At 42.5% G+C, this 20,120-nt stretch overlaps 1 protein-coding gene across 3 annotated transcripts in view; it reads right to left on the reverse strand.

Moving 5' to 3' along the window:
- LOC126475426 (uncharacterized aarF domain-containing protein kinase 2-like) overlaps positions 1-20,120 on the reverse strand; it is a 102,776-nt gene that overhangs the window by 35,396 nt on the left and 47,260 nt on the right. For all 3 annotated transcript variants that reach the window (XM_050103272.1, XM_050103271.1, XM_050103273.1), the window contains one exon: positions 8,274-8,498. In XM_050103272.1, the coding sequence (XP_049959229.1) occupies positions 8,274-8,498 (225 nt within the window). The remainder of the gene's footprint in view (positions 1-8,273; positions 8,499-20,120) is intronic.

The raw sequence follows: 20,120 nt of genomic DNA on the forward strand, positions 1-20,120 counted from the left end.
AAAAAAAAAAAAAAAAAAAAAAAAAAAAAAAAAAAAAAATTTGCTGTTCCCAATTACTTTACCTAATTCAAGCACTTTTTCCAAATTCTGAGTGAACTTGAAAGACTTTTTGATATGCTTTTCCGTTTTGTTGGAATGTGACTATTTGTATTCCTTAAAACAATATTTACAAGATACTCCTTTCCCTTTTAAATTTGAAAAGTTCAAAACAGGTCCTTTTTCTTAACCATCTTGCAGCTGTTCAGTAGCCTACTGTCCATAATATTTACTTAGAATAACTGGAATTAGAGTAAAGACAGTTATCCATAATGATCTTAGTGATATGTCACATAATGATTCCGATTCCACAACTCCAAGAATCGTGTATTCTCTAGGAATCGACTAGTATCAGAATTGAATGATTCCAGTGTCTTGGGCATCAATTCTTTGTTATTAAATCTTTCTTATGTTAGTGTTCTCATTTTACCTTCACAGTCATGTGAAAGTACATCAAGAAAGTAGCACAATAGAAAACTATAGTGTCTCAAATGATGCTACATCTAACAATAAACTTTTTTTTTCCCACTGGAAACCGTATAACATTTAAGAATACATTTATCATCAAGAAATACACTCCAGCTGTTTGATACATTCAGTAATAATTTTACTATCAATAATCATTCTTCATTAATATTCAGAGATTTGACAGGGATTATAAAGTGTGTTACATTACAAAGTGACGACCTAAGGACAATGTTTTTTATACCACCTTACCACTAAACAGCTTTTCAACACCGTGTGTGTGTGTGTGTGTGTGTGTGTGTGCGCGCGCGTGCGCGCGCGCGCACGCGTGCGCGTGCTTGCACTTGCGAATACAACAGAGAGAGACTGAGAGTGAAGAGCAGAACTGGTAAAAATAAAAGGGACATTATAAATGATAATCAGCTGTCAGAGCAACACCCACCTTTCCTTCATACAGCATGCTTTTTTTTTTTTTTTTTAGCTTCTTTCCTTTCGTTCTCAGTAATAGATGCACATAAAGAAAGACACTTCTCTCTTCTTTCCTTTTGTTCTTACTGATAGATACAATTGTAAACATGTACTAACTTTTAATATCAAGAGTATCTTCCCATTCCCCTATTTTAATTGGTACATTATACATTATAGCAGTAAAAACTTTAAAAAAGTACTTTCTTCATAAATGCCCAGATTTTGGGCATTTAAAACTACTTTCAAATTCCTGGGCAGATGCTCATTCACAAATGTCCTGCCCATTGGGAATTTGCCTAGCCCACATCACTATCTGGACTCCAGCATCCAACATCACTATTTCTCTGCTTTCAGCTCCTGATGAGTAACTGTTTGCCATTCCTCCACAGATATTCAGAAACCTCACTGAAACTGTCTCAAGTAGAGTTCAAGCCATTATGAAGATAAAAACTGGACACACCCTATATTAATATCCACTAATAGATGGAGCTGACCCAAGAAGAGAGAATGAAACTCAACATGAGAGTCAATCTGCGGTGTGGGGAAGGAGGGAGGCAAGGGGAGGGGGGGGAGGGGGGGGGGGGAGAGACTTCAAATGCTGTGTAGGGGTGAGCAGAGAGATTAAACAAATGTGTCTAGCGTGAATGACTGACACTAGAACACAAAAACAGAGCATGGCATGAGGCGAAGGCCAGAAATGAGGAAACTGAAATCAACGAACTGATGCGCCAGGACTGTCGCCACTGACAGGTAAACACCTGAGCCAATGGCTCTGTCATATGATAATTTGCGAGCACCCTCTGTGACTTGTGTTGTGTACTTTTCCACTGCGATAGTCTCATCAGTTCATCTGCATCCAACTTTATGACCATTGGTGGGGATACTAAATTACTCCCCCAAGGAAAGGCCGTTTGGGGCTGAAAAATGCCTGGCCGCGGCCACGACCAGATGCAAAACCCGAGAGTGCACGAGATTCCTCAGCAGAAGATCAACCACCACAAGAGACAATATTGATGCAGATACCTCTGCCAGAGGGGCAGAAGATTATGAAGGATGGGGTTATGGTTGTCTGCAGGTACCGGTGGGGGCAAAGACTCAACCACTGGCGAGCAGGAAGAGGAAGGAAGCGAGCCAAATTTCAGGGCTGCACATTGGCTATCTCAGTTGGCACCCCAGCTTGCAATGAGAGGTAGGACAGTGGAAGGCATGCGGTGGGAGAGGCGCTCAGCCAAAGTGGTGCATACTGCCACAATTGCCCCCCATCGGACCAACACCGTCGCAAACATCCCCATTGCCTGGTCAGCTTGGAGTGGAGGCAACAGGGGTCCACAGGTCAGGCAACAGGAGTCCCACAGGTCACAGGTGCAGCTCATTAGAATGACAAGTCAACTCCTCCCAATCAACTTCCATCACAAACATATGCAAATCTTTTGTGGCCAATCACTACATCCGGCAGCCAGCCTTGCTGTCAGCTGGAAGACCAGGCTCACATGGCAGCCCAGTAAGGAAATCAAGGTGGGCTGCAACAGTCTAGGACATGTGACTTAAGGTGCAACAAATCCAAAAGACTCCACAGCAGGCACCCATGCAAATGAACACTTTGCTAGACTGCACACATTAACCAATGTCAGCCAGTGCATGGCAACAAAACTAGATAGTGCATCATCACAGGACAAGGCAGAGACATACTTCTTCACATGAAAACATGAGGACTGCAGCAGTCAACATCGTGGAGAACAATTTGGCAAAATACAGAAAATGTGACAAAGCAACCACCAACAACTACATGCTAATCAAAAAGGTCCCCCCAAAGTTAATGTGCGCCCTGTCCCTAGTGTGCTCAGGAACTAGTCATGGGGAAAACTGACACATCAGAGCAGTCTGATTCTGCGCACAGATCCATAGGCCTGGACAAGGTGTTCACTATCGTGGTTGATTGTCAGCCAGCAGACAAGACGTCACACAAAAGCCTTCATACTAGATGTACCCCTCAGTCCAATGAGTGTGACAACTGGAATGTGCAAGGATACAATGCTGGAGGGATAATCACTCAACAGCCTGGCTCCTCCGTGGCAAGCACGAGGACTCCCTGGACAACTTTGAGTTGATCCCACAGAAAAAAAAAGTGTACTCAGGCCATTCCGTTTGGACTGCTCACAGGATTTTCCAGAATAGTATGTCAGCGACCATGACCTCCCCTGTGCCATCAAAGGAAAAACCTGTGATGTCTGCTGCAAGGCATTGTCCAAAGAAAAAACTAGAGCCTCAGCCTCCTATTGATTGAAATTTGGGTAGATACTGGCCGGTAACCCCAACAGCACATCTGCATTTGCATGATGGGTGCTGGACCGGTAATGAATGTCATAACTATAATTACTGAGAAAAAGAGCATACCTCTGCAACCAGTGCACAGTCCAATATGGTAGCTTAGAGCAAGTACCAAATAAGGAAACCAGGAACTTGACATCAGTGATAAGTGCTCTATAGGGTGATTTTTCCCAACCGTGTGCAAGCTCTAGGAATAAATCAATGATTGGATATAGAACAATAAAGGTCTAATGAACTTATGTCTAGGAAAGCATGTTTTCCTTGCTAGAGACCATTTATTGAATCATATTTTGTTACAGAGACTGCAGTCTAATACGCACTGTACAGTGTTGCCACAGTTACAGTATGCATGGTTTCCTCCTAGAAGGTCGTACTGTTCCTCATAGGTCATGCTCTAGCGCCCTCTCCTGCCATAGTTATTTGTAATGTTGTGTCCGATTCACTTCCCTTGCCAACTCACCTTTTAGTGGATGTGACACAGCATTGTACACAACGGTTCTGTGTTCAAATCAAGAGCTTGCTGACATGGTGTTTACTTACAGAAAAGCCAATGGCAACAGGTGGCCGACTGTAAAGTTTTATCAGGAGACCTATCCCTGCTGACAACAACCACAGCACTCAATGTCTGCAACAGAGTTTCAACATTATTCTGAGACAGGGTTGTTTCAGGAAGAAGGAAATCATGAAGGACATACCCAAAATATTTAGACACCAGACTTGAAGGAAAATGTAATTAACACTGTGGAAGGTGACCACCGTGTCAGTACCAGGCAGTTGGCCCACCAGTACAGGGTAACCCAGACGGCCGTGTGGAACATTCTCCATGACAATTGTCACTAGTCTTATCATATACAGCGTGTGCAGGGCTTACTAGTGACAGACTTTCCACGTCAGAAGCAGTTTTGTCACTGGTTTTTTCACCAGGCAACCACGATTCTGGGATTTGTCATCCATCCTATTTACAGATGAGGCCACCTTTACACAGAGTGGTATCTTCAACTTTCATAACAGCCGTGACAGCAAATCATCAGCATTGCAACCAGAATGTGTGGGCCAGGATAATTGGCAACTATACTTTGGGACCAGTCTTCTTTCCACATCACTTAACAGGCTGGAACCATGGGCATTTCTTGCAGGTGACTTTGGCTCCCCTGCTGGAAGAAGTGCCATTGATGATTCAAAGGTTTACGTGGCTGCTACATGATGGTGCTCCAGCACACTTTGACTTTAACATTCAGACACATCTCAGTCATGTCTTCCCTGGTTGATGGATCAGACGAGGGGGTCCAGTTGCGTGGCCTGCTTGTTCACTGGATCTCAATCCATGCAGTTTCTGGTTATGGGGACATCTCAAAAGTATAATGTATGCAAAGCCCATTCCAGATGTGGAGACACTGGTGCAGTGTATTGATGTTGTCTTTGACACTGTTCAGATGCAGCCCATCCGATATGAACATGTGACAGAAAATGCTGCGGCGCGTAAGTGTATGCGTTAAGGCACATGGCAACTATTTTCAACACTTACTGTAACTGTGGCTACATGGTAAAATGTGTATTAGACCACAGCCTCTTACAATGTATGATTGAATAAATGGTCTCTAGTATGGAAACCATGCATTTCCAGACATCAATTCGTTAGACCTTTTTTGTTTCATATCCTCTCATTGATCAATATCTAGACTCCTTTCCCACCTGCGAGTAGTCATGTTGAGCCTTGGAAAGCACGTTGAAACCTAACTGCTTTGTGCCTTCTGCATACCAATGGGATAGAACTGCACCAATATCATATGGAGTGCATTGGCAAACAGGGAGCAGACAACAAACACTGCCGACAACATGTGCCTCATGGCTTTTTGATGAAGCCATTTAAGAAGGTGACAAATGTGCACAGCCTGGGGAATAAACTTAGCATAATAGGAAATCTTGCCCACAAAGGACTGGAGCTGCTTCAGGTTCTTGGGTGCTGCCAGGTTGACTATGGCTTTAACATGAGTCAGGGATAAGACCATCTTTGCTAAGCAAGTCCCAAAAAATACACCTTAAAGGAGAGAAAACTGCATTTTTCCAGTTTGCAACAAAAGTCATTCTCCATCCTGCAGATATCAAAAATGTCCCTCTCATGTAGAACCTGCTACCCAGATGTCACAGCGTTAGTTAACGCAAAGAGCAAAACACTGAATCGAATGCTCCAAATACTGTTAATAGATTAAACCGGTAAAGCTCGAATGTGACATTGAGCACCAATAAATTCTAAGAAGCTGCATCCAGTGACAAGTGCAGGCATGCACTGCGCAAGTCGATGCAGGATAAATACTGGCCCCTGGACAATTTTTCCAACACTTCTGCCCATGGAATCGGATACAAATCCACTACATGTCTGTTTAAACCAGTGTGCAGCTGCACAGTGCTGCCTAGTTTCTGAGCTACCACTAAAAGTTTGTGGTGGGGTGGGGGGTGTTGACTTGGTGAAATAGGAGAAATGACACTGGGGTCCTGCCAGTGCTACAATCTGGCCTTGCCCTTATCACATGCACAGTGAAGGGAATGAGGCAGGGGATGACAAAATTTGTCAACGGCACAAGGGAGGTACATGCCTCAGAATTTTCTGCCCGATCCAAAGAATTTTCAAACAGCTGGTTGAACAAGATAGTAAGAAGTCCAAACATGAAAGAGGACTGATTGAGACACTAAATGTACTTTGTTAACTACCTGGAAGCCAAATAACAAAAACGCATCCAACCAAAACTATTTTCACCAGTGGTGAATTTACCACTAACAACATAAGTTACTACTCCACAATATTATAATGTGCAGAGATTGAGAATTGTCCCCTCAAAGGACACAATCTGACATAGTGGCTTTCGCCATGCAGTGCAGCCCAAGAACCTAAGATAATTACGCTGGCTATCACTCCCGTGTCTACCTCAAACTTAATTGCTTGGATCCTCTACCAACGTAAGCAGAATACAATGGGACATGCTTAGGGGTGTCAGAGACAACTTCCAAGGACAGGAAGTACATTGGTCCTTCGATGACTGTCCCACAGTTTACCAGCTGTCACAAACCACAGCCAAATGGCCTATTTTTCAGCATAGTCCACACGTGGTCTTCTTGTGTTCGCTGTCCCATCAAACATGCACAGAATGACATTCACGTCCCAAGCGGGAATTATGATGCTTCGACTGATAAGTAATGGTCAACCACAACGCGGGCTGAACTCGAACTGTCAATAGTGTCAACACACAGGGTCTCATTGGAAAGCGAGGCCACCTGGATCATTCCACAGGGTACCAGGGGCCATTTACCATGCACATCTAACTTTGCAACCTGCCACTCACTGGCATGTATGTCCCTTCCTGCTCCAGTAAGTTCATGTGATTCCACATAGTAACTTCAGCTAAAGACGAGTTGGACACAGTCAATGCTATAGTTTGGACCTTCAGGTCAGGTGTTAACCAGGCTGTTTCTCTTCCTGCAGCTGTGAGTTCATATGAGTCCACAATCTGAGCAACTTCAGCAAAAAAGGACTGGACAAGATCAGTGCTGTAGTTTGGACCTCCAGGTCAGGTGTTAGCCAGATTGTAACCCTAATTAGCAAGTCTAAATATGATAAAGCAAATTGTATACACTAAAAGCAATACTTTCACAAAGACCTTGCAGGTTGACAATCCATGCTCCATATGACTGCCCAGGGTGCTTGTGCTGTTGGTTAAACTGTAACCGTGCTGCCACCAGTTGATTTTGATGACCAAAATACTGAGTGAACAAGTAAAAAAAAGCATCAAAGGTAGGTTTCTCAGAGTAAGTAGAGGGCATGAAATTCTGCACAATCCTGCACTGCTGCACAATAACAACCAGATCAACAATATGCCTTACCTGGCAGTGCAGAAAGAAATGGTGTAGGTAAATCTCCCTCTTTTACACAAGCTTGTCACAGCTAGTGAATCGTGCTAGAGGTGAGAAAGCTTCTCTGCCAGTGCCTGGCCTGCTATCAGGGTAGCACGAGTAGGGAGCAATTCCACATTCCATGTGAGTAGTTCTTGCAACTGCTCGTGCAGTAACTTTTGATGCTGCTCCTGGAGGTGCAACATATGCATAAGAGCATTCTCTGATGCCACTTTATATCTTCACATGGCATTGCCACATTACAAACCATCACTGTCAGCACAAATGTACCTATGTAAGTTGATAGTGGCTTGACAACAACGCCCAGGTGCTGAACCCACAAGAGAGAATGAAACTTGACATGTGGGTCAATCTATATGGTAGCAGAATGTCCAAACACTATGTACAGATGAGCAGAAAGATAAACACAAATGCAACCACAATGAACAACTGACGATAGCACACAAAAACAGTGCACAGCAAGATGCCCAAGTGCGAAGGAGCTGAAATCAACCACGATCTGCCAGGCCGGGCCCATCACCACTGACAGGTGAACACCTGAATCAGTGGCTCTGCCCATGCCATGCTTTACATGCACCCTATGTGACAGCATTCTATACTATTTGATGCAATATCCACACCAGCTCATCTGCTTCCACACTCAGTGTCTATCGGCAAGGATACTAAAGTGTATACGTATTTGGAGGAGGGGGTTGTAGGATTCTAGTAGGAGTCAAGAAATGTAAATTTTAGATGTAATAAATTGTAGAATTCATAGAATTCATTTGCTTTCCTAATATTTCACAGAGTCAGCCTGTCATTTGTGTGTACCTACAATATAAAAGTAACATACTGGAAACAGAAGCAGCCATAGAAATGTTAGCAGTGTGGAGCAGCTTTGTACAATGTGAGCAAAGTGAAGGACGTGCTACAGAAAGGAGTGTAGTGGAAGTGGTAGAATTTCCATTTTGAAACACAAATAATATTAATGTTGGCACTTTATGGCCAACATTTTGTAAGATACAGTATTCTTTCACACAGTTCATGAAAAACATTTACTGACACTGAATTAAAAATAATCAGTTTCTTACCATTTTCAGAATTGTGTTTATCCCAATCTCAGCCAGCAAAGTTTTTATTCCATTTGTATTATCACCTGTAACATAATTCAGTAATGGCTCTCCTTGTTCAAATGTCTCAACTAGAATGTCAGACTGAGTAAGATTCCATATGGGCACAGGAAATTTCACTGTTGGCGTAGTTGCAAAATTTTTTGCAAATCTTTCCAAATTGTGGGCCTCAACAGTCATATCAACCTAGAAATAACAAGACAAATTTATACTTACACAGTGATTAATAAAACCTCAATTGAAGAAGAAAGAAGATGAGGAGGAGAAGAAGAAGAGAAACTCTATGATATCTACAACAGCAACATAGTATACACAAAATATTAAATGAAACATAGAAAATACATTATAGCAATAAATTGCTCTGAATAACTTAACTTTCTTTCAAACAAATTTTGTTGGATAAAGTGCTATATGTAAAACTTTTGCCAATGTACATTATGTGTCACAAATTCAGAAACAGAAGAAAAAAATTATGCTGAGTTGAAAGTGTACACCTCAGCAGTCATATGATACCTGCTGCTGGATAAAGGAATCCTCCAGATATATCTATGCAGTACAGGGTGAACCAGAACTCCATCAACAAACTGTCAGTGGTTGTTCAGGGATACCTTCTAAGTATTTTGGTATGATGGACCCAAGGTCTCCAGCAGCTCATTAGAGAGCAATAATGTAATGATTTTTTCAGTTTGTTTGCCCAGTTACATTCATTTTTGAGAAAATGCCTTCATACCACTTAAAAAGCCTGTAATATGCAATCACCAAAACATACAATACAAAAAACAGGATTTGGTTTCTCACTCACTATGTACAGCTGATGTGGTTGGCGTCATTGCGAAGACAGCTCAAGTTTATTTCTTTGTGACACACTTCCCATTGCATCCAATGAAACCATACACAAGATGTGTGTTTGCCAACTCTTCAGCTGTAGCTGGTGTAGTACTGTGTGTGCACGGCAGACCAGGTGATCATGATCAGTGACCAAGCTGTCCCTGGCAGCCACCTTAGGTACTTGGGGGGAGCACCATGTGGATGTTGGCATGCACTACACTTGCTGTAGTGGCCTGACTTACATCTGCTGTAGATGGTAAATGTAGTAACCAGTGGATTACTACACTCCTCTTTCCTTGCAAACGAAAAGACCAGGCATCACCATCCAAAATGCTGTGACTGAAGAGCTGTCCATAGTGTCTGTGGCAGCGCCATTAGCTGTAGCCAAATGTGATAGAAGTTCCCGATTCACCCAGACTGGCGCATACAGGCAAAGGTGAGAAGGACAAGGGCACTCGTACAGCCCAGAGAGCAAACTCAAATAGCGGGAAGGAACAGTGACAGACGGGCAGGAGTCATCACAGTGTCAGAGTCCGTAACAAGGAGCACAACACAGGCAGCAACAATGGGGGAGAGGAGAGGAGAGGAGAGGAGAGGAGAGGAGAGGAGAGGAGAGGAGAGGAGAGGAGAGGAGAGGAGAGGAGAGGAGAGGAGAGGAGAGGCGAGGGGAGGAGAGGCGAGGGGAGGAGAGGCGAGGTGGGGTGAGGGGGGGGTGGGGTGAGGTGGGGTGAGGTGAGGTGGGGTGAGGTGAGGTGGGGTGAGGTGAGAGATGAGAGGTGAGAGGTGGGAGGTGGGAGGTGGGACGGGAGGTGAGGTGAGGTGAGGTGAGGGGAGGTGAGGGGAGGGGAGGGGAGGGGAGGGGAGGGGAGGGGAGAAGAGAGGAGGGGAGGGGAGGGGAGGGGAGAAGAGAGGAGGGGAAGGGAGGAGAGGAGGGGAGGGGAGAAGAGAGGAGGGGAGGAGGGGAGGGGAGGGGAGGGGAGAGGAGAGGAGAGACTCTGATGACAGACTGTGGCACAGGGACCTGGCTTCTGTCCCCCTGATGGCGGTGCCTGCTTGGCACAGTGACAAATACCGGGACTTACCACAGGAAGCAAATCTGTCATCAGTGCAAACAAAGCCCCTACTGCCAGGATAGGTGGGCACTACCTGACTAGTGCAACAGCTGGAGTGGACAGGGCCAACAAAGAACTAGGCGTTGTGTCCACAGACCAAGGAGGGGGTCCTGCACCCATCCTGAGCACAACTGGTTCTGGTGGAGGTGCCACAAGTTGATGTTTGGTGTGGACCACCAAGACACAATGATAGCACTGGCTTTGGGTGACAGTGGGAATCTAGTGAGGGTACCATCCCAATGCCCCAGCCCATACTAGTATAATGGGCATGGCCACTGACAAAACCTGTGCAGCTAGGTGACACCTACCCAGCAGCAAGAGCTTAAGCATTGTCTGTGTCTGAGGGCCGTGCATGAGCTTAGTAGGACTCTTGGTCCCAATTGGCATCATTCTGTTAGAGCTTGAAAAAATGTGAGAGCCTTCTTGGCTGAGATTTCTTCTTCACACTTGCACATCAGTTTCTTAAATGTTCAGACAAGACTTTTCACTTCGCTGTTCGACTGAAGATGGAAGGTAGACCATTGCGCATACAAAAATCCTTGAAGGATTGTGTTACAAACTGAGGACAACTGTCCGAAAACAGGGTGCAAGGCAAATCTTCTGTGGCACATATATTTGGTAGGACCACACCCACTAATTTGTTGTCACAGACAGACAACAAACAACATTAGGAAAACAAGAAAAAGCATCAATTACCAATAACCAGAAAGAGTCTAAAAATGGACCAGTGAAATAAATGTGGACTTTCTCCCAAGGTAGCATAAGGGCCAGCAAGCCAAAGTGAAAAAACAGTGCGTAATGCTGCCTGCTAAATCAAACACTTTCAGCAGGTTGCAACTAGGTGTTCCACATTCCAATATATGCCTGCCAAAGCACATGGCGGCAAGCCAGCAGTTTTGTGAGAGTTTTCCCAACGACCCTGATGTACTAAGTGGAGGACCTACCATCGCATATCCACTGGAACCATGGTGAGAGGCGATGGTACAACAATAAAAATTCAAAGTGGGTCTGATGTCTGGCCCGATGGACAGTTGATCCATCCATGTCGTATCATGAATACAACCTGCTGGAACACCAGATCCACCACTCCAGCACCACAGGAACTGGTGATGGTGACCACTACGTGGCTCACCTCCATATCCCATTGAAAACAAAGCAGTGAGATGAGGGGCCAGAGTCCATAGGGAGCCAGGCCAGAACATCTGCATTTGCATGTTGTGACGTGGGGCAAAAATGGGTTTCGTAATTGTATCGCGACAAGAACAGAGCCGAAAGCTTGAAACAATGAGCAGCTTTGTCTTTTAAGAATGCAGAGAGGCTCAACAAGAAAACCAAGAGAGTATGGTCCATAATTATATGAAAATTTTCACCAGACAAGAACACATTAAAATTTTAAGGCTTATTTTTCCACCTGAGAATAATGATGCTGACAAGGGAACCTCCCCACCGCACCCCCCTCAGATTTAGTTATAAGTTGGCACAGTGGATAGGCCTTGAAAAACTGAACACAGCTCAATCGAGAAAACAGGAAGAAGTTGTGAGGAACTATGAAAAAAATAAGCAAAATATACAAACTGAGTAGTCCATGCGAAGGATAGGCAACATCAAGGATGCTGTGAGTTCAGGCGCGCCGTGGTCCCGTGGTTAGCGTGAGCACCTGCGGAACGAGAGGTCCTTGGTTCAAGTCTACCCTCGAGTGAAAAGTTCAATTTTTTGTTTTCAGACAATTATCAAAGTTCAGGTACTCACACATAATCAACTTCGCTCTCCAAAATCCCAGGACATGTTCAGATTTGCTTGGACATATGCAGGATTTGACGGTCTACACAATGAAAATTTTGAAAACGTTAAAAACATATGTTTTGACAGAGCACAGGGAAAATTGTGCGACTGTGAAACTGTTGCATTCATTTGTTGCAGTTTATGTGACAAACTATTATGTTTTAATCACTTTTTTGGGAGTGATTATCACATCCACAAGAAAACCTAAATCGGGCAAGGTAGAAGAATCTTTTTACCCATTCGCCAAGTGTACAAGTTAGGTGGGTCGACAACATATTCCTGTCATGTGAAGCACATGCCATCACCAGTGTTGTACAGAATATATCAGACGTGTTTTCCTGTGGAGGAATCGGTTGACCTATGACCTTGCGATCAAATGTTTTCGGTTCTCATTGGAGAGGCACGTCCTTTCGTCTACTAATCGCACGGTTTTGCGGTGCGGTCGCAAAACACAGACACTAAACTTATTACAGTGAACAGGGACGTCAATGAACGAACGGACAGATCATAAATTTGCGAAAATAAAGAAATTAAAATTTTCACTCGAGGGAAGACTTGAACCAAGATCCTCTAGTTCCACAGGTGCTCACTCTAACCACGGGACCACGGCGCTCCTGAGATCGCATTAACCTTGATGTTGCCTATGTTGCGAATGGACTACTCAGTTTGTATATTTTGCTTATTTTTTTCATAGTTCCACACAACTTCTTCCTGTTTTCTCGATTGATCTGTGCTCAGTTTTTCAAGGCCTATCCACTGTGCCAACTTATAACTAAATCTGTGGGGGGTGCGATGGGGAGGTTCCCTTGTGAGTAGAGCTGGGCAAAGTCGTTCATCCTTGGGAACTAGTTCACTGGTGATCACTCTTTTTTTGGGAATCATTCAGTTTTACTCGTTCACCATTCATTGTGCTTGGTATATGGTTCTAATGAAAAATTGAAAATTAGTAATAGGTGACTGAAGATGGAAGGCGCCATGGGGGGCACTTGCCTCACCTCTGGAGTACAGAGTTTTTATTCATAACATAATTCTCACACACTAATAAAACCAGCCCAAGTACAGACTGCCTGCCAATTACGCAGGATTTGTTGACTGCTATGAGCAGAATAGATAAACATGTAATAATTAGGCAGTGAAGAAATAACAAATAAGCTAATGCAAACAACTTCTAAACAATAGACGATGATTGGTAAGCGACAAAGAGCAGTCTAGTACTTGGGGCCAATTTTTCATGTGCCACCCTGTACCACTGAAATAGTACTGTAGGGGTTATCATATTCTCTTTACAAAATGTGACACCATACACGTGATTATGAAGCATGGGCTTCATTCGGTTGTAAGTCGGTCTGCCTTCCATAACAATGAACGTGCTCTTTTACCTTGGATCAAAAAAAGACGGAAAATGGCCACTCGTGTGTGCCATACAGATGTCCTTTGCATGTGTAATAACAAAAAACTTGTCTTTTTACAAATATTTCTGTTTATTGATATAGTGAAGTAAGCTGATACTCCATTTTGTTACCTGAAAAGATGTATGTATAATTTACATAATTATAAAATACATTTTAATTACCAGTTGTGGACACTGAATAGAATACAAAAAGAACCAGAAGTTCAGAGTTCAAAAAAGTTTGAAACAGATTTAGAATGGGCGTGCAAAGCAAACGAAATGATGAACAACAACAACAACTCAATACTGAACTAACTACGAGCAGTTGGCAGTGGAAATGCGGTAAGTGGCCACGCGAAGAAGGACGAGTCCGGTCGAGTGAGACAGACGGGAATGGGACCGAGGCTGGAACAAGACTGGCCGACGTGCCAATCGGGAACTATAAGTAGAAGACAGAGACCGAGACAGATGGGAACGGGACTGAGGTTGGAACTAGACCGGCCAATGTGCCGTTGCGGGAATGAGACCAACCATTTCCTGTTCCAGGGAACTATCAGTAGAAATCCACGACGGAAATGAGCTATGAAAGACCGTTCCTTGGAATTCATTCCTCGCTTGTTCCATTCATCTTGGTGAACTGTTCCTTTGGACCTGTTAGTTCACGAACGACCCATCTCTACTGCTGAGCTGAGATTTTTTTATACAAAGGCAATAGACTGTTTGGAGCCATCTGAATGGCATTGGGACAGGACCTCCCTCGCCCCAAACATGGGCACAGCTGTGGTTGGGAACAGATGCTTGTGGGTTGAAATGTTGCAAGATACAGACAGCGTGGAATGAAGACTATCCTTAAGCTGCATAAAAGCTTGCTCCCAAGATCCACACCACACAAAAGGAGTATATTTTCAGTGCAACAGATATTTGGGGTGGGCAATAGTAGCCACTCTGTGAATTAACTAGTGACAGTATGCCACATTGCCAAGGAAAACCTGAAGTTCTCATAGATTTCACAGACAGGAAAAGCTATAACAGCAACAACATTGTTTTCCATGGGGTGCATACCCCACTGAGAAATTTCAGGACTCAAATATACAATGTAGGGCTGGAAAAAGTAAGACTTAGTGAGCTGATATTTGAGGCCCAAGGCTTGTAGAACAGTAAACACAGAACAGAGGTTATGTGGTAGCAACTGTTATGATATCGTGAAGATACTTACTGTAATGAGGGAGAACTATCATCACCTTTTATAAAAAATGTTGACAGGCAGGGACATTAGTGACTCCACACATTAGCACTGACATTGACAGAGACCGAAAGGCGGATTAACCACAGGCAGCTGTTTAGATGCTTTGTCCAATGGAATCTGAAAGAAGGCTTCAACCACGTCAATTTTCAAAAGTGATCCACAGCCTACTTTGTGAGCAACTCCTCTGGATGAGGCAGGGGATAAATGCCTAACCGACTGTGCATTCATAGTCACCTTGAAGTCACCACATGGCTGAAGCTGACCAGGCAGCATCTTTATGATCATTAAGGGCAGGGCCATTCACTGGAAGAAATCTGTCCGATCACACTAATGACGTAAGCGATCCAGTCACACCCTAACCTGGTTATGTAAACAGCTAGTGGTACTAGCCGCATCTGAAAAAAAAAGGCAAGTGTGGGCGGAGGGTTTAGAGATGATATGTACCATGAAACTGTGTGCCCAAACAAACGTCAGGACAAATACATCCAAACACTGAGAACATAAAAACTCCAATTCATGATAAGACACTTCATCTGACACCATATGCACTGCATTCATAATATTAAAACCAAAAGTGGCAAAGGCATCAATCTCAAACAAATTTTCAGTGCTTGCATCATTAACCACCAAGCACATAATGAAACTGACAACTAACTGTCTTGTAAGCTGTGTCAGCAGTGAGTTGGCTGAGAATAAATATCTACTAATTGTTATAGCTTAGCAATCAATGCTAGACTCACACTAACAGTGGGGACTTGAGTATGGACATGGCAGCCCCCATGTCGACTTGTAGGAAAATGGATGGTCATTACCTGCACTTAATCTAAGAGTTTGTTGAAGCCTGCAGACATCCCCATGACTTCCTTTTAAAAAAAGGCACAAAAGGAAGTGGTGTTCACTGTCCCTGCTACCAATAATGTGTTTGTCTACTTCATCCCGTTCGCCTGGTACCCCCGCCCCCCCTAAAAACTTCCTGTAAGACTGATGAGAAATTGGCAGAGAAAGGAAAATTCAGTCAAGAAAACTAATCGATTATGAGAAACAATTGCTTGCCTTCAGGAGGCGAGACATGTATTACTGCCAATACAAACAAATAAAGGTAACAATCGTACACTTACAAGCTTATTCTATAATATTGAGATCTGATGACTGTGGTGGCCAGGGGAGAAGCGACAATTCCTCCTCGTGCTCACAAACCCTGTCCTGGAGTATGCGAGCTGTGTAAAACAGAAGCCCTGTTATCTTTTAAAACAGCATCACCATTGGGGAACAAACATTGTACCATGGTATGCCCTGATCACCCAAAATGGTCATATAATCCTTCGCAGTAACGCAGCCTTGCAATATGGCTGCGCAAATCATCATTGAACTTCCGCTTGTTTCACTCATGAGACCTAAACTCAACCAGAAGATGGAAGCAGCATGAAACAAGGCTCATCCAGCATAACAACTTTCTTTCATTGCTCCACAGCCCAGGTTTTATGGCTTCAGGTTATCTGAAATCTGTACCCATCCCACTCCCATAACACACCTGGCTTGTCACTACTGATGCCACCTCCGTCTATACTAAGATCCTCATGCTGCTGCTGAATATTACCTCAACCAGCATCCACCTGATTCCAAACCTATGATGTCCTCCTTGCTCTTCTTAACCAACTTCATACTTATCAACAACTACTTTACCTTTGAGAGGTAGACATACAAACAGACCAGAGGCAGAGGCATGGGAACCAGGATGGTTCCTTTCTATGCCAACCTTTTCATGGGTCACTTGGAGGGAGCTATCCTGGAATCCACAAGTCTTCAGCCCCTGGACTGGTTTAGATACACTGATGACACCTTTGCCATATAGACTCATTGATGAGGCTGACTTGTTAAAGTTTTTGTAATTTCTAAATACATTCTACCATTTAAATTCCACATCTGAGGGTCAGCTACACTCTTCTGTTCACAAAAAACCTACTAACAGCTGTACTTAACATTTTGACAATTACCATCCTTTCCATGTCAAATGTTTCCTCCAAAATAGCCTTGGTCTTCAAGGTGAATGTGTTTGTTCAGTTGCTGACTCTATAGCACGACATAATCATTCTCACCTCAGCATTCACTGAACTTAATTACCCCAACAGCTTTTTCAAAAGTAGATTTCCCGAACCATCACATCCAAGCCTGGTACTAGTGATCCCTCCAAAAAACAGCATAGAGTACCCCTCTTATTACTCAGTATTATCCTTGTCTTGCCATTTTGCCCACCACACCTAGAACAGCTTATCATTGCCCATCCATTCTCCAAAATATCCTGGTCAGATCCTATGCTTCTTCTGCACCCATTTCCCTACCCTACAGCTCGTACCCCTCTGATCATCCCTGCTGTAAGACTTACCCTATGCAACCTCCTACCACTGCCTATACCAGCCCTGTAACTGGCAAAACATATACTATCAAAGGGAGAGCCACCTGTGAAACAACAAGTCATGTACCAGCTGTTATGTAAACACTATTCAGCCGTTTACATCAGTATGACTGCCATCAAGTTATCAGTTAGGATAAATGGACAAAGAAAGAGGGTGCATATTGGCAACACACAGTATACTGTTTTACAGCATGCTCTAACCATGGCTGTCACGAATCTCCTCCACAAGGACTTGAAGATAACATTAGGCAATTTATGGCTATCACAGAGGTGTACAAGCAGACATTCTTCCCATTCTTCATCATGAACAGAACAGAACAGAAAGAAATCTTAATACACAGTAAAAATAAAAAGTATGCAATTGTAGATGCAGACATATTTATTACCAGAGATGAATGTACGAAGTGTGTTCAAAAAGTATGGTGACTTTATATTTTTAGGAAAAAATATTTATTTATTCACCAATATTCATGTTGACCCCTACAAAGTAATCCCCCTCAGATACAATACACTTGTGTCAACGTTTCTTCCAATCCTTGAAGCACTTCTCATAAGCACTTTTTGGTACAGCCTTGAGTATTTCCAGCCATGCAGTTTTTATTTCCTCAATCATTGAAAATATTCATCCTCTCATAGGTCTCTTCAGTTTTGGGAACAGGAAAATGTTACAGGGGGCCAAATCCAGTGAATAAGGTAGCTGTAGCACAATTGTCATGTTGTTTTTGGCCAAAAAATCTCTCACAAGCAACAATGAATGAGCAAGGTCCACGAATTGTTTTTCCACAATTCTGGACCTTTTTGCTTATTGCTTCTCGCAACAGCACATAATGTCGCAAACAGCGCATAACGTCAAGGTAATACTCCTTATGACCTTGCGACCTTGAGGCAAAAATTCATGATGCACTATGCCAGAGTAATTGAGAAAAACAGTGAACAAAACTTTGACATTTTATTGAACTTGGTGTGCTTTTTATGGTCTTGGCTCTCCAGAATGCTTCCATTGGGACGATTGGGCTTTTGTTTCCATGTCATAACTGTAAACCCATGTTTTATCAACAGTTATGTCCCTTTTGAGCAAATCAGGATCATCATTGATGCCATTTAAGAGCTCCTGAGAGATGCTCATGCAACGGTTCTTTTGATCAAAACTGAGAAGTTGTGGAACAAACTTCGCTGACACACATCTCATACCCAAAACATCCAAAAAAATTGCATGACACGAGCTGACCGATATGCCAACATCCTCAGCAACTTCTCTTATGGTAATTCAACAATTTTCTTCATAGCTTTGACATTATCATCTGTTGTTGGTTTGCTGGGGTGTCCAGAGTGAGGTTCATCACTGGCATCTTCGCAGACTCACCATATGCCACTGTCAACATTTCAAATGTTTTAGAGCATATGATTCCATTTTTCACACAAAATTTGATGCAAATTCTTTGCTCCATTTTTTATAATAATCGGAAATCACCGAGCATACTAAAACACGTCTAACCTTTCTATCTATCAAAAGCAAAGTATGCTGTACACTTGAAACTGTGAACATATGTTTGGGACATGTGGACCAACATAAAAAAAAATCAATAATCAAATGTACGTTTCCTGCGCAATTTGAAAAGTCACTTTACTTTTTGAACAGCCCTCATATGTTGTTGGCTTCTGAGGTAACCTGCAATCTGCTACCTGCCACAATTGATAATAAAAGATACTTTTCTAACTTTCTTAACACTTCTTTTAAAATCTGTAGTCTTTGATGCTTTTGACAGCTTTATGGTAAGCTACTGCCTCCTCAATGTCAACTGAATCAAACAGTCAGTGTATGTTATCCAACAGCTGAAGATTATTCTAAAAAAAAAATTTAGAATAATTTCAAATAAATCTCTATCCTTGGCACCTGTACTGAGTCTCATGAAATCCCTCCTCTCCCTTCCAATTAGCATAGCACAATCTGTGTGCTGTTCAATGCAGAGTTAGTGTCCATTATCTGATCCACAAAAATTCCCTTGTCCTATAATTGCAAGACATTATATGAGTATTACGGCTGAAAAAACACATATAGTGGTAGCCCATCTATCCTATAGACCACGTCGAAACAGTCTGCACCAGTTAAAAGCACAGTGGGTTGCTGATTTAAAATGTCTCCATAGAAACTGTCACTTTATATGTAGAAAAGGACATCTAAAGTAATTCAATGTTATTCTTTGATTTGTAATTCTGTGATAAAGTTTGTACTAGGTACAAAGAAAATCCATGTACAGATTCGTTACTTGTCTGGTCTGTCATGGGAGGACATCTTCAGTCTGCTTCCACAAAAGGGTGTTAGTTCCAAGTTATTTGGGAAGTTTTCAATTGAATCCTGTTCACAAATTTCATTGTAGTGCTCACTGTATCAATTTCTGCACTTGCCATGGTAATAGATTGTTGCTTTTTTTTTTTCACTAAATCGTAAGCAATAATACTAAGGGAAAAGTCAATAAAAATTTTAAGAGGCCTCTTCAAGAAACTTTGGCATATTACACTCTGATTTTTGTTGTCAGCTATAAATCATATTAATAAGTACTTGCTGAAATCTGTTTTAGCTTAGCTGTGATCTTCATAGGCGTAAGAATAAATATAAATTGCACATAAACTTTCCCAATAAACAGAATGGTCAAATGGGGATATAATCATATTTTGATGAGTATGTTTCATTTATGTGTTTGCTAATCTAGTGTGACACATTCAGAAATCATTTATGAGTGAAATTTGTGACAATCTTTATCAACAGCACATTATAAAAGGAATCTTGAAGTATAGATGAAAATGTGCATTACTTCTACCATTCTTAGATTTTCTTCTTACATTTTCTTCAGAAGAAAATGGACTCTGATTTATTGTGTCCATTGGGTCTTTATGTTTATAGTGTTAGTTAGTTTGTTAATTTCATGTTCCATGGATCATTTTCCATGATAAATCATCATGATGTGGAATGAGTCAGTTTACATTCATATTGCAAATTAATTTGTACATCTATTTGTACTCTAAACATCAACATATT

The sequence above is a fragment of the Schistocerca serialis genome, chromosome 4, assembly GCF_023864345.2.
Source record: "Schistocerca serialis cubense isolate TAMUIC-IGC-003099 chromosome 4, iqSchSeri2.2, whole genome shotgun sequence".
NCBI classification, from domain to species: domain Eukaryota; kingdom Metazoa; phylum Arthropoda; class Insecta; order Orthoptera; family Acrididae; genus Schistocerca; species Schistocerca serialis.